This window comes from Nerophis lumbriciformis, linkage group LG08 (assembly GCF_033978685.3).
Source record: "Nerophis lumbriciformis linkage group LG08, RoL_Nlum_v2.1, whole genome shotgun sequence".
NCBI lineage: Eukaryota > Metazoa > Chordata > Actinopteri > Syngnathiformes > Syngnathidae > Nerophis > Nerophis lumbriciformis.
The window spans coordinates 55,155,001-55,171,184 of record NC_084555.2 but is presented as its reverse complement, the minus strand read 5'-3'; the positions used below and the strand labels follow the sequence as shown (position 1 = coordinate 55,171,184).

Genomic DNA, 16,184 nt, shown 5'->3' with positions numbered 1-16,184 from the left:
TTATAGTGGCAAAAAAAAAGTATACTCACAAATTGTTTTCTAGTGGCAAAAAATTGTTCTATACTCACAAATAGTTTTTTTATTGTGGCAAAAAAAGTATACTCACAAATTGTTTTCTAGTGGCAAAAAAATCGTTTTTATACTCACAAATTGTTTTTTTATAGTGGCAAAAAAAAAAGTATACTCACAAATTGTTTTCTAGTGGCAAAAAATTGTTCTATACTCACAAATAGTTTTTTTTATTGTGGCAAAAAAAGTATACTCACAAATTGTTTTCAAGTGGCAAAAAATCGTTTTTATACACACAAATTGTTTTTTTATAGTGGCAAAAAAAAAAAGTATACTCACAAATTGTTTTCTAGTGGCAAAAAATTGTTCTATACTCACAAATATTTTTTTACAGGCAAACAATTGTTTTTACACTCACAAATAGTTTTTTTCATTGTGGCGGGAAAAAAAGTATACTCACAAATTGTTTTCAAGTGGCAAAAAATCGTTTTTATGCTCAAATTGATTTTAGTGGCAAAAAATAGTTGTTTTATTGTGGCAAAAAAAAAGTATACTCACAAATTGTTTTCAAGTGGCAAAAAATCGTTTTTATACTCACAAATTGTTTTTTTATAGTGGCAAAAAAAAAGTATACTCACAAATTGTTTTCTAGTGGCAAAAAAATGTTCTATACTCACAAATTGTTTTTTTATTGTGGCAAAAAAAAGTATACTCACAAATTGTTTTCAAGTGGCAAAAAATCGTTTTTATACTCAAAAATTGTTTTTTTTATAGTGGCAAAAAAAAAAGTATACTCACAAATTGTTTTCAAGTGGCAAAAAATCGTTTTTATACTCACAAATTGTTTTTTTATCGTGGCAAAAAAAAAGTATACTCACAAATTGTTTTCTAGTGGCAAAAAATTGTTTTATACTCACAAATAGTTTTTTTTATTGTGGCAAGAAAAAGTATACTCACAAATTGTTTTCAAGTGGCAAAAAAATCGTTTTTATACTCACAAATTGTTTTTTTATAGTGGCAAAAAAAAAAGTATACTCACAAATTGTTTTCTAGTGGCAAAAAATTGTTCTATACTCACAAATATTTTTTTACAGGCAAACAATTGTTTTTATACTCACAAATAGTTTTTTTCAAATGGCAAAAAAAAACTTTTTATACTCAAATTGATTTCTAGTGGCAAAAAATAGTTTTTTTATTGTGGCAAAAAAAAAGTATACTCACAATTTGTTTTCAAGTGGCAAAAAATCGTTTTTATACTCACAAATTGTTTTTTTATAGTGGCAAAAAAAAAGTATACTCACAAATTGTTTTCTAGTGGAAAAAAATCGTTCTATACTCACAAATAGTTTTTTTTTATTGTGGCAAAAAAAAAGTATACTCACAAATTGTTTTCAAGTGGCAAAAAATCGTTTTTATACTCACAAATTGTTTTTTTATAGTGGCAAAAAAAAAAGTATACTCACAAATTGTTTTCTAGTGGAAAAAAATCGTTCTATACTCACAAATAGTTTTTTTTATAGTGGCAAAAAAAAAGTATACTCACAAATTGTTTTCAAGTGGCAAAAAATCGTTTTTATACTCACAAATTGTTTTTTTATAGTGGCAAAAAAAAAAAGTATACTCACAAATTGTTTTCAAGTGGCAAAAAATCGTTGTTATACTCACAAATTGTTTTTTTATAGTGGCAAAAAAAAAGTATACTCACAAATTGTTTTCAAGTGGCAAAAAAATCGTTTTTATATTTACAAATTGTTTTTTTATAGTGGCAAAAAAAAGTATACTCACAAATTGTTTTCTAGTGGCAAAAAATTGTTCTATACTCACAAATAGTTTTTTTATTGTGGCAAAAAAAAAGTATACTCACAAATTGTTTGCAAGTGGCAAAAAATCTTTTTTATACTCACAAATTGTTTTTTTATAGTGGCAAAAAAAAAGTATACTCACAAATTGTTTTCAAGTGGCAAAAAAATCGTTTTTATACTCACAAATTGTTTTTTTATAGTGGCAAAAAAAAAAGTATACTCACAAATTATTTTCTCGTGGCAAAAAATTGTTCTATACTCACAAATAGTTTTTTTTATTGTGGCAAAAAAAAGTATACTCACAAATTGTTTTCAAGTGGCAAAAAATCGTTTTTACACTCACAAATTGTTTTTTTATAGTGGCAAAAAAAAAGTATACTCACAAATTGTTTTCTAGTGGCAAAAAATTGTTCTATACTCACAAATAGTTTTTTTATTGTCGCAAAAAAAAGTATACTCACAAATTGTTTTCAAGTGGCAAAAAATTGTTTTTATACTCACAAATTGTTTTTTTATAGTGGCAAAAAAAAAGTATACTCACAAATTGTTTTCTAGTGGCAAAAAATTGTTTTATACTCACAAATTGTTTTTTTATTGTGGCAAAAAAAAAAGTATACTCACAAATTGTTTTCTCGTGGCAGCAATTTTTTCTATACTCACAAATATTTTTTTAGAGGCAAACAATTGTTTTTATACTCACAAATTGTTTTCTTGAGGCAAAAAAAAACTTTTTATACTCACAAAGTGTTTTTTTATTGTGGCAAAAAAAAAAAAGTATACTCACAATTTGTTTTCTAGTGGCAAAAAATTGTTTTTATACTCACAAATTGTTTTTTTATAGTGGCAAAAAAAAAGTATACTCACAAATTGTTTTCAAGTGGCAAAAAAATCGTTTTTATACTCACAAATTGTTTTTTTATAGTGGCAAAAAAAAAAGTATACTCACAAATTGTTTTCTCGTGGCAAAAAATTGTTCTATACTCACAAATAGTTTTTTTTATTGTGGCAAAAAAAAGTATACTCACAAATTGTTTTCAAGTGGCAAAAAATCGTTTTTATACTCACAAATTGTTTTTTTATAGTGGCAAAAAAAAAAGTATACTCACAAATTGTTTTCTAGTGGCAAAAAATTGTTCTATACTCACAAATAGTTTTTTTATTGTCGCAAAAAAAAGTATACTCACAAATTGTTTTCAAGTGGCAAAAAATTGTTTTTATACTCACAAATTGTTTTTTTATAGTGGCAAAAAAAAAGTATACTCACAAATTGTTTTCTAGTGGCAAACAATTGTTCTATACTCACAAATAGTTTTTTACAGGCAAACAATTGTTTTTATACTCACAAATTGTTTTCTTGAGGCCAAAAAAAACTTTTTATACTCACAAAGTGTTTTTTTATTGTGGCAAAAAAAAAAGTATACTCACAATTTGTTTTCCAGTGGCAAAAAATTGTTTTTATACTCACAAATTGTTTTTTTATAGTGGCAAAAAAAAAGTATACTCACAAATTGTTTTCAAGTGGCAAAAAAATCGTTTTTATACTCACAAATTGTTTTTTTATAGTGGCAAAAAAAAAAGTATACTCACAAATTGTTTTCTCGTGGCAAAAAATTGTTCTATACTCACAAATAGTTTTTTTTATTGTGGCAAAAAAAGTATACTCACAAATTGTTTTCAAGTGGCAAAAAATCGTTTTTACACTCACAAATTGTTTTTTTATAGTGGCAAAAAAAAAGTATACTCACAAATTGTTTTCTAGTGGCAAAAAATTGTTCTATACTCACAAATAGTTTTTTTATTGTCGCAAAAAAAAGTATACTCACAAATTGTTTTCAAGTGGCAAAAAATCGTTTTTATACTCACAAATTGTTTTTTTATAGTGACAAAAAAAAGTATACTCACAAATTGTTTTCTAGTGGCAAAAAATTGTTCTATACTCACAAATATTTTTTTTACAGGCAAACAATTGTTTTTATACTCACAAATTGTTTTCTTGAGGCCAAAACAAACTTTTTATACTCACAAAGTGTTTTTTTATTGTGGCAAAAAAAAAAAAGTATACTCACAATTTGTTTTCCAGTGGCAAAAAAATATTTTTATACTCACAAATAGTTTTTTAGAGGCAAACAATTGTTTTTAAACTCAAATTGCTTTCCAGTGGCAAACAAAAAAAATGTATACTCACAAATTGTTTTCTAGAGGCAAAAACAACTTTTTACACTCACAAATAGTTTTTTTTCATTGTGGCGAAAAAAAAAAGTATACTCACAAATTGTTTTCAAGTGACAAAAAAATCGTTTTTATACTCAAATTGTTTTCTAGTGGCAAAAAATGGTTTTTATACTCACAAATAGTTTTTATTGTGGAAAAAAAAAAAAGTATACTCACAAATGGTTTTCTCGTGGCAAAAAAAACTTTTTACACTCACAAATAGTTTTTTTCATTGTGGCGGAAAAAAAAAGTATACTCACAAATTGTTTTCTCGTGGCAAAAAATCGTTTTTATACTCACAAATTGTTTTTTTATTGTGGCAAAAAAAAAGTATACTCATAATTTGTTTTCCAGTGGCAAAAAAATATTTTTATACTCACAAATATTTTTTTAGAGGCAAACAATTGTTTTTATACTCACAAATTATTTTCTTAAGGCAAACAAAACTTTTTACACTCACAAATACTTTTTATTGTGGCAAAAAAAAGTATACTCACAAATTGTTTTCTAGTGGCAAAAAATTGTTTTATACTCATAAATATTTTTTTAGAGGCAAACAATTGTTTTTATACTCACAAATTGTTTTCTTAAGGCAAACAAAACTTTTTACACTCACAAATTTTTTTTTTTATTATGGCAAAAAAAAAGGATACTCACAAATTGTTTTCTCAAGGCAAAAATATGTTTTTATACTCAAATTGTTTTCCAGAGGCAAAAAAATGTTTTTATACTCACAAATTATTTTCTTAAGGCAAACAAAACTTTTTACACTCACAAATACTTTTTATTGTGGCAAAAAAAAATTATACTCACAAATTGTTTTCTAGTGGCAAAAAATGGTTTTATACTCATAAATATTTTTTTAGAGGAAAAAAATTGTTTTTATACTCACAAATTGTTTTCTTAAGGCAAACAAAACTTTTTACACTCACAATTTTTTTTTTTATTATGGCAAAAAAAAAGGATACTCACAAATTGTTTTCTCAAAGCAAAAATATGTTTTTATACTCAAATTGTTTTCCAGTGGCAAAAAAATGCTCACAAATTGTTTTCTAGAGGCAAAAAAATGTTTTTATACTCAAATTGCTTTCCAGTGGCAAACAAAAAATGTTATACTCACAAATTGTTTTCTAGTGGCAAAAAATGGTTTTATACTCATAAATATTTTTTTAGAGGCAAACAATTGTTTTTATACTCACAAATTGTTTTCTTAAGGCAAACAAAACTTTTTACACTGACAATTTGTTTTTTTTACTATGGCAAAAAAAAAGGATACTCACAAATTGTTTTCTCAAAGCAAAAATATGTTTTTATACTGAAATTGTTTTCCAGTGGCAAAAAAATGCTTACAAATTGTTTTCTAGAGGCAAACAAAACTTTTTACACTCACAAATAGTTTTTTTATTGTGGCAAAAAAAAGTATACTCACAAATTGTTTTCTAGTGGCAAAAAATTGTTTTATACTCATAAATATTTTTTTAGAGGCAAAAAATTGTTTTTATACTCACAAATTGTTTTCTTAAGGCAAACAAAACTTTTTACACTCACAAATATTTTTTTTTATTATGGCAAAAAAAAAGGATACTCACAAATTGTTTTCTCAAGGCAAAAAAATGTGTTTATACTCAAATTGTTTTCCAGAGGCAAAAAAATGTTTTTATACTCAAATTGCTTTCCAGTGGCAAACAAAAATGTTATACTCACAAATTGTTTTCTAGTGGCAAAAAATGGTTTTATACTCATAAATATTTTTTTAGAGGCAAACAATTGTTTTTACACTCACAAATTGTTTTTATTGTGGCAAAAAAAAAGTATGCTCACAAATTGTTTTCTCAAGGCAAACATTTGTTTTTATACTCACTAATTGTTTTCTAGTGGCAAAAAATTGTTTTTATACTCTCTAATTTTTTTGTAATTAAAGACAATTGTTTTTATAGTTGCAAATTGTTTTTTAGGTGCAAATGTTTTTTTTGTATATAATTGCAAATGCTATTTTTTTATTAAATGTTTTATTACTTGCAAATCGTTTTTTACTAATCATTTTTTTGTGTTTGTTTTTCACTTGCGAATGATTTTAATTGAAGAAAATATATTTTGTTTTACTTGTGAACTGTTGTGCGGAAGTCAAAAGTTGTCTGTTTGTGTTTGTGGAGTCTGGCAGTCATTTCACTTCAGACTTTCACTTCATATGACTTTACTTTCACACTTTGGTGTCTGACTTTCATTTGACACTTTGGTGTCTGACTTTCATTTGACACTTTGGTGTCTGACTTTCATTTGACACTTTGGTGTCTGACTTTCATTTGACACTTTGGTGTCTGACTTTCATTTGACACTTTGGTGTCTGACTTTCATTTGACACTTTGGTGTCTGACTTTCATTTGATACTTTGGTGTCTGACTTTCATTTGACACTTTGGTGTCTGACTTTCATTTGACACTTTGGTGTCTGACTTTCATTTGACACTTTGGTGTCTGACTTTCATTTGACACTTTGGTGTCTGACTTTCATTTGACACTTTGGTGTCTGACTTTCATTTGACACTTTGGTGTCTGACTTTCATTTGATACTTTGGTGTCTGACTTTCATTTGACACTTTGGTGTCTGACTTTCATTTGACACTTTGGTGTCTGACTTTCATTTGACACTTTGGTGTCTGACTTTCATTTGACACTTTGGTGTCTGACTTTCATTTGACACTTTGGTGTCTGACTTTCATTTGACACTTTGGTGTCTGACTTTCATTTGACACTTTGGTGTCTGACTTTCATTTGATACTTTGGTGTCTGACTTTCATTTGACACTTTGGTGTCTGACTTTCATTTGACACTTTGGTGTCTGATTTTCATTTGACACTTTGGTGTCTGATTTTCATTTGACACTTTGGTGTCTGACTTTCATTTGACACTTTGGTGTCTGACTTTCATTTGACACTTTGGTGTCTGACTTTCATTTGACACTTTGGTGTCTGACTTTCATTTGACACTTTGGTGTCTGACTTTCATTTGACACTTTGGTGTCTGACTTTCATTTGACACTTTGGTGTCTGACTTTCATTTGACACTTTGGTGTCTGATTTTCATTTGACACTTTGGTGTCTGATTTTCATTTGACACTTTGGTGTCTGACTTTCATTTGACACTTTGGTGTCTGACTTTCATTTGACACTTTGGTGTCTGACTTTCATTTGACACTTTGGTGTCTGACTTTCATTTGACACTTTGGTGTCTGATTTTCATTTGACACTTTGGTGTCTGACTTTCATTTGACACTTTGGTGTCTGACTTTCATTTGACACTTTGGTGTCTGATTTTCATTTGACACTTTGGTGTCTGACTTTCATTTGACACTTTGGTGTCTGACTTTCATTTGACACTTTGGTGTCTGACTTTCATTTGACACTTTGGTGTCTGACTTTCATTTGACACTTTGGTGTCTGACTTTCATTTGACACTTTGGTGTCTGACTTTCATTTGACACTTTGGTGTCTGATTTTCATTTGACACTTTGGTGTCTGATTTTCATTTGACACTTTGGTGTCTGACTTTCATTTGACACTTTGGTGTCTGACTTTCATTTGACACTTTGGTGTCTGACTTTCATTTGACACTTTGGTGTCTGACTTTCATTTGACACTTTGGTGTCTGATTTTCATTTGACACTTTGGTGTCTGACTTTCATTTGACACTTTGGTGTCTGACTTTCATTTGACACTTTGGTGTCTGATTTTCATTTGACACTTTGGTGTCTGACTTTCATTTGACACTTTGGTGTCTGACTTTCATTTGACACTTTGGTGTCTGATTTTCATTTGACACTTTGGTGTCTGACTTTCATTTGACACTTTGGTGTCTGACTTTCATTTGACACTTTGGTGTCTGACTTTCATTTGACACTTTTTTTCCCCTCACCTAAAACTGGTGACCCCTCACTAGCATCCATCTTGTAATCAGATGGATGTTCCCCTCCTGTTCCCCTCCTGTTCCCCTCCTGTTCCCCTCTTGTTCCCTCCTGTTCCCCTCTTGTTCCCCTCCTGTCCCCTCTTGTTCCCCTCCTGTTCCCCTCTTGTTCCCTCCTGTTCCCCTCCTCTTCCCTCCTGTTCCCTCCTGTTCCCCTCCTCTTCCCTCCTGTTCCTTCCTGTTCCCCTCCTGTTCCCTCCTGTTCCCTCCTGTTCCCCTCATGTTCCCTCCTGTTCCCTCCTGTTCCCCTCCTGTTCCCTCCTGTTCCCCTCCTGTTCTCTCCTGTTCCCCTCCTGTTCCCCTCCTCTTCCCTCCTGTTCCCCTCCTGTTCTCTCCTGTTCCCTCCTGTTCCCTCCTGTTCCCCTCCTGTTCCCTCCTGTTCCCCTCCTGTTCCCCTCTTGTTCCCCTCCTATTCCCTCCTGTTCCCTCCTGTTCCCCTCCTGTTCCCCTCCTGTTCCCCTCCTGTTCCATCCTGTTCCCCTCCTGTTCCCCTCTTGTTCCCTCCTGTTCCCTCCTGTTCCCCTCCTGTTCCCCTCCTGTTCCCTCCTGTTCCCCTCCTGTTCCCTCCTGTTCCCCTCCTGTTCCCCTCCTGTTCCCCTCCTCTTCCCTCCTGTTCCCTCCTGTTCCCCTCCTCTTCCCTCCTGTTCCTTCCTGTTCCCCTCCTGTTCCCTCCTGTTCCCCTCCTGTTCTCCTCCTGTTCCCTCCTGTTCCTTCCTGTTCCCCTCCTGTTCCTTCCTGTTCCCCTCCTGTTCCCTCCTGTTCCCCTCCTGTTCCCCTCCTCTTCCCTCCTGTTCCTTCCTGTTCCCCTCCTGTTCCCTCCTGTTCCCCTCCTGTTCCCCTCCTCTTCCCTCCTGTTCCTTCCTGTTCCCCTCCTGTTCCTTCCTGTTCCCCTCCTGTTCCTTCCTGTTCCCCTCCTGTTTTCTTCCTGTTCCCCTCCTGTTCCCCTCCTGTTCCCTCCTGTTCCTTCCTGTTCCCCTCCTGTTCCTTCCTGTTCCCCTCCTGTTCCCCTCCTGTTCCCCTCCTCTTCCCTCCTGTTCCCCTCCTCTTCCCTCCTGTTCCTTCCTGTTCCCCTCCTGTTCCTTCCTGTTCCCCTCCTGTTCCCCTCCTGTTCCCCTCTTGTTCCCTCCTGTTCCCCTCCTGTTCCCCTCCTCTTCCCTCCTGTTCCTTCCTGTTCCCCTCCTGTTCCTTCCTGTTCCCCTCCTGTTCCCCTCCTGTTCCCCTCCTGTTCCCCTCCTGTTCCCCTCCTCTTCCCTCCTGTTCCCCTCCTCTTCCCTCCTGTTCCTTCCTGTTCCCCTCCTGTTCCTTCCTGTTCCCCTCCTGTTCCCCTCCTGTTCCCCTCTTGTTCCCTCCTGTTCCCCTCCTGTTCCCCTCCTCTTCCCTCCTGTTCTTTCCTGTTCCCCTCCTGTTCCCTCCTGCCAGTGTGTGCACATGAATATGTTCTCCCCGGTTAAAGAGAGAATGAGGCCTTAAGCTGCTTGGTCACAGCGTGGCGATGCAGAAAATGAATTATCCAAATCAATCTTTTGATGAAAATGTAAATGAGCCTTTATGAGCCGTCGCCTTTTCAGCATAAAGATGAGGACAATCTTTCTTGCAAATGAATTTTTTTCTGACAAAGTGATCGCTGTGCCGATACGTGATGATGCTTCTCTTTTCACGCTGACAGAAGATCCACAGAGCTCTTCACACCACCTACGAGGACGAGGCCAAGGAGCTGACGGGCCTCGAACAAAAGTAAGAGAGTATCGTGTTGTATTACATCATCATCCGTATCGTCAAAACATGATTTTATTTCTATTCATTTCATGTGTGCAATATAAAGCAGTATGCATTATGTATTGTATTCTGATGATAGCAACTTGCATGTAAAATGTGTGATATCATGTGCTATACAAGCCGTCCTGCAGCGTCTTTACTTGTGTGTGATATCATGTGCGATACAAGTCGCCCTGCATGTGATATCATTTGCAATACAAGCAATCCTGCAGCCTGTTTACTTGTGTGCTATGTCACGTGCGATACAAGCCGTCCTGCAGCGTGTTTACTTGGGTGTGATATCACGTGTGATACAAGCAGTCCTGCAGCCTGTTTACTTGTGTGTGATATCACGTGCATTACAAGGAGTCCTGCAGCATGTTTACTTGTGTATGATATCACGTGTGATACAAGCAGTCTGCAGCGTGTTTACTTGTGTGTGATATCATGTGTGATACAAGCAGTCCTGCAGCCTGTTTACTTGTGTGTGATATCACATATATATAATTTTATTTTTTTATATTTTTTTTTATATTTTATATAAATACTGTATAGGTACGTATATACATACAATATATATATATATATATATATATATATATATATATATATATATATATATATATATATATATATATATATATATACATATATGTAGCCTACCATAAATACTATATGTATATATATACTTATATACATTCTATATATTCAGTATATAAATAGTATATATATACTTATACACATACTAGTATCTAAATACTACTTATGTACATGTTATATATATACTGTACATATATGCGAGCATGTTTTCAAAGCATTTTGAAAAATGTTCCATCTTATTGCGTACATCCATGACATCATCTTATTGCGTGCACCCATGACATCATCTTATTGCGTGCATCCATGACATCATCTTATTGCGTACATCCATGACATCATCTTATTGCGCGCATCCATGACATCATCTTATTGCGTGCATCCATGACATCATCTTATTGCGTGCATCCATGACATCATCTTATTGCGTGCACCCATGACATCATCTTATTTTCGTGCATCCATGATCATCTTATTGCGTGCATCCATGACATCATCTTATTGCGTGCATCCATGACATCATCTTATTGCGTGCATCCATGACATCATCTTATTGCGCGCATCCATGACATCATCTTATTGCGCGCATCCATGACATCATCTTATTGCGTGCATCCATGACATCATCTTATTGCGTGCATCCATGACATCATCTTATTGCGCGCATCCATGACATCATCTTATTGCGTGCACCCATGACTTCATCTTATTGCGTGCATCCATGACATCATCTTATTGCGTGCATCCATGACATCATCTTATTGCACCCACCCATGACATCATCTTATTGCGCGCATCCATGACATCATCTTATTGCGCGCATCCATGACATCATCTTTTTGCGTGCACCCATGACTTCATCTTATTGCGTGCATCCATGACATCATCTTATTGCGTGCATCCATGACATCATCTTATTGCACCCACCCATGACATCATCTTATTGCGCGCATCCATGACATCATCTTATTGCGCGCATCCATGACATCATCTTATTGCGTGCACCCATGACATCATCTTATTGCGTGCATCCATGACATCATCTTATTGCGTGCATCCATGACATCATCTTATTGCGTGCATCCATGACATCATCTTATTGCGTGCATCCATGACATCATCTTATTGCGTGCATCCATGACATCATCTTATTGCGTGCACCCATGACATCATCTTATTGCGCGCATCCATGACATCATCTTATTGCGTGCATCCATGACATCATCTTATTGCGTGCATCCATGACGTCATCTTATTGCGCGCATCCATGACGTCATCTTATTGCGTGCATCCATGACATCATCTTATTGCGTGCATCCATGACATCATCTTATTGTGTGCACCCATGACATCATCTTATTGTGTGCACCCATGACATCATCTTATTGCGTGCACCCATGACATCATCTTATTGCATGCATCCATGACGTCATCTAATTGCGTGCACCCATGACATCATCTTATTGCGCGCATCCATGACATCATCTTATTGCGCGCATCCATGACATCATCTTATTGCGTGCATCCATGACATCATCTTATTGCGTGCATCCATGACATCATCTTATTGCGTGCATCCATGACATCATCTTATTGCGCATATCCATGACATCCTCTTATTGCGTGCATCCATGACATCATCTTATTGCGTGCATCCATGACATCATCTTATTGCGCACATCCATGACATCCTCTTATTGCGTGCATCCATGACATCATCTTATTGCGTGCATCCATGACATCATCTTATTGCGTGCATCCATGACATCATCTTATTGCGCGCATCCATGACATCATCTTATTGCGCGCATCCATGACATCATCTTATTGCGCGCATCCATGACATCATCTTATTGCGTGCATCCATGACATCATCTTATTGCGCGCACCCATGACATCATCTTATTGCGTGCATCCATGACATCATCTTATTGCGTGCACCCATGACATCATCTTATTTTCGTGCATCCATGACATCATCTTATTGCGTGCATCCATGACATCATCTTATTGCGTGCATCCATGACATCCTCTTATTGCGTGCATCCATGACATCATCTTATTGCACGCACCCATGACATCATCTTATTGCGTGCATCCATGACATCCTCTTATTGCGTGCATCCATGACATCATCTTATTGCACCCACCCATGACATCATCTTATTGCGTGCACCCATGACATCATCTTATTGCGTGCACCCATGACATCATCTTATTGCGCGCATCCATGACATCATCTTATTGCGTGCATCCATGACATCATCTTATTGCGTGCACCCATGACATCATCTTATTGCGCGCATCCATGACATCCTCTTATTGCGTGCATCCATGACATCGTCTTATTGCGCGCATCCATGACATCATCTTATTGCGTGCACCCATGACATCATCTTATTGCGCGCATCCATGACATCATCTTATTGCGTGCACCCATGACATCATCTTATTGCGTGCACCCATGACATCATCTTATTGCGCGCATCCATGACATCATCTTATTGCGTGCACCCATGACATCATCTTATTGCGCGCATCCATGACATCATCTTATTGCGTGCACCCATGACATCATCTTATTGCGTGCATCCATGACATCATCTTATTGCGTGCATCCATGACATCATCTTATTGCGTGCACCCATGACATCATCTTATTGCGCGCATCCATGACATCATCTTATTGCGTGCATCCATGACATCATCTTATTGCGTGCACCCATGACATCATCTTATTGCGCGCATCCATGACATCATCTTATTGCGTGCACCCATGACATCATCTTATTGCGTGCACCCATGACATCATCTTATTGCGCGCATCCATGACATCATCTTATTGCGTGCATCCATGACATCATCTTATTGCGTGCATCCATGACATCATCTTATTGCGTGCACCCATGACATCATCTTATTGCGTGCATCCATGACATCATCTTATTGCGTGCATCCATGACATCCTCTTATTGCGCGCATCCATGACATCATCTTATTGCGTGCACCCATGACATCATCTTATTGCGCGCATCCATGACATCATCTTATTGCGTGCACCCATGACATCATCTTATTGCGTGCACCCATGACATCCTCTTATTGCGCGCATCCATGACATCATCTTATTGCGTGCATCCATGACATCATCTTATTGCGTGCACCCATGACATCATCTTATTGCGCGCATCCATGACATCATCTTATTGCGTGCACCCATGACATCATCTTATTGCGTGCACCCATGACATCATCTTATTGCGCGCATCCATGACATCATCTTATTGCGTGCATCCATGACATCATCTTATTTTCGTGCATCCATGACATCATCTTATTGCGTGCATCCATGACATCATCTTATTGCGCGCACCCATGACATCATCTTATTGCGTGCACCCATGACATCATCTTATTTTCGTGCATCCATGACATCATCTTGTTGCGTGCATCAATGACATCATCTTATTGCGTGCATCCATGACATCATCTTATTGCACGCACCCATGACATCATCTTATTTTCGTGCATCCATGACATCATCTTATTGCGCGCATCCATGACATCATCTTATTGCGTGCATCCATGACATCATCTTATTGCGTGCACCCATGACATCATCTTATTGCGCGCATCCATGACATCATCTTATTGCGTGCACCCATGACATCATCTTATTGTGTGCATCCATGACATCATCTTATTGCGTGCATCCTTGACATCATCTTATTGCGTGCATCCATGACATCATCTTATTGCGTGCATCCATGACATCATCTTATTGTGTGCATCCTTGACATCATCTTATTGCGTGCATCCTTGACATCATCTTATTGCGTGCATCCATGACATCATCTTATTGCGTGCCTCCATGACATCATCTTATTGCGTGCCTCCATGACATCATCTTATTGCATGCACCCATGACATCATCTTATTGCGTGCATCCATGACATCATCTTATTGCGTGCATCCATGACATCATCTTATTGCGTGCATCCATGACATCATCTTATTGCGTGCATCCATGACATCATCTTTTTGCACGCATCCATGACATCATCTTATTGCGTGCATCCATGACATCATCTTATTGCACGCATCCATGACATCATCTTATTGCGTGCATCCATGACATCATCTTATTGCGTGCATCCATGACATCATCTTATTGTGTGCATCCATGACATCGTCTTATTGCGTGCACCCATGACATCATCTTATTGTGTGCATCCATGACATCCTCTTATTGCGCACATCCATGACATCCTCTTATTGCGCACATCCATGACATCATCTTATTGCGTGCATCCATGACATCATCTTATTGCGCTCATCCATGACATCATCTTATTGCGTGCACTCATGACATCATCTTATTGCGTGCATCCATGACATCATCTTATTGCGCGCGTCCATGACATCATCTTATTGCGTGCATCCATGACATCCTCTTATTGCGTGCATCCATGACATCATCTTATTGCGTGCACCCATGACATCATCTTATTGCGCCCATCCATGACATCATCTTATTGCGTGCATCCATGACATCATCTTATTGCGTGCATCCATGACATCATCTTATTGCGTGCCTCCATGACATCATCTTATTGCGCGCATCCATGACATCATCTTATTGCGTGCACCCATGACATCCTCTTATTGCGTGCATCCATGACATCATCTTATTGCGTGCATCCATGACATCATCTTATTGCGTGCATCCATGACATCATCTTATTTTCGTGCATCCATGACATCATCTTATTGCGCCCACCCATGACATCATCTTATTGCGCGCATCCATGACATCATCTTATTGCGCGCATCCATGACATCATCTTATTGCGTGCACCCATGACATCATCTTATTGCGCGCATCCATGACATCATCTTATTGCGTGCATCCATGACATCATCTTATTGCGTGCACCCATGACATCATCTTATTGCGTGCACCCATGACATCCTCTTATTGCGCGCATCCATGACATCATCTTATTGCGTGCATCCATGACATCATCTTATTGCGTGCATTCATGACATCCTCTTATTGCGTGCATCCATGACATCATCTTATTGCGTGCATCCATGACATCATCTTATTGCGTGCATTCATGACATCCTCTTATTGCGTGCATCCATGACATCATCTTATTGCGTGCATCCATGACATCATCTTATTGCGTGCATCCATGACATCATCTTATTGCGTGCATCCATGACATCATCTTATTGCGTGCATTCATGACATCCTCTTATTGCGTGCATCCATGACATCATCTTATTGCGCACATCCATGACATCATCTTATTGCGCGCATCCATGACATCATCTTATTGCGTGCATCCACGACATCATCTTATTGCGCGCATCCATGACATCATCTTATTGCGTGCACCCATGACATCATCTTATTGCGTGCACCCATGACATCATCTTATTGCGTGCATCCATGACATCATCTTATTGCGCGCATCCATGACATCATCTTATTGCGTGCATCAATGACATCATCCTATTGCGCGCATCCATGACATCATCTTATTGCGTGCATCCATGACATCCTCTTATTGCGCGCATCCATGACATCATCTTTATGCGTGCACCCATGACATCATCTTATTGCGTGCACCCATGACATCATCTTATTGCGTGCATCGATGACATCATCTTATTGCGTGCATCCATGACATCATCTTATTGCGTGCATCCATGACATCATCTTATTGCGTGCATCCATGACATCCTCTTATTGCGCGCATCAATGACATCATCTTATTGCGCGCATCCATGACATCATCTTATTTTTGTGCATCCATGACATCATCTTATTGCGTGCACCCAT

General features: G+C 36.9%; 1 protein-coding gene across 1 annotated transcript in view; it reads left to right on the top strand.

Annotated features, from left to right (window-relative positions):
• Positions 1–16,184, top strand: part of grin3ba (glutamate receptor, ionotropic, N-methyl-D-aspartate 3Ba) — a 494,405-nt gene that overhangs the window by 475,825 nt on the left and 2,396 nt on the right. Inside the window, exon 11 of the mRNA XM_061969217.1 lies at positions 9,648–9,715. Coding sequence (XP_061825201.1) covers positions 9,648–9,715 — 68 coding nt within the window. The remainder of the gene's footprint in view (positions 1–9,647; positions 9,716–16,184) is intronic.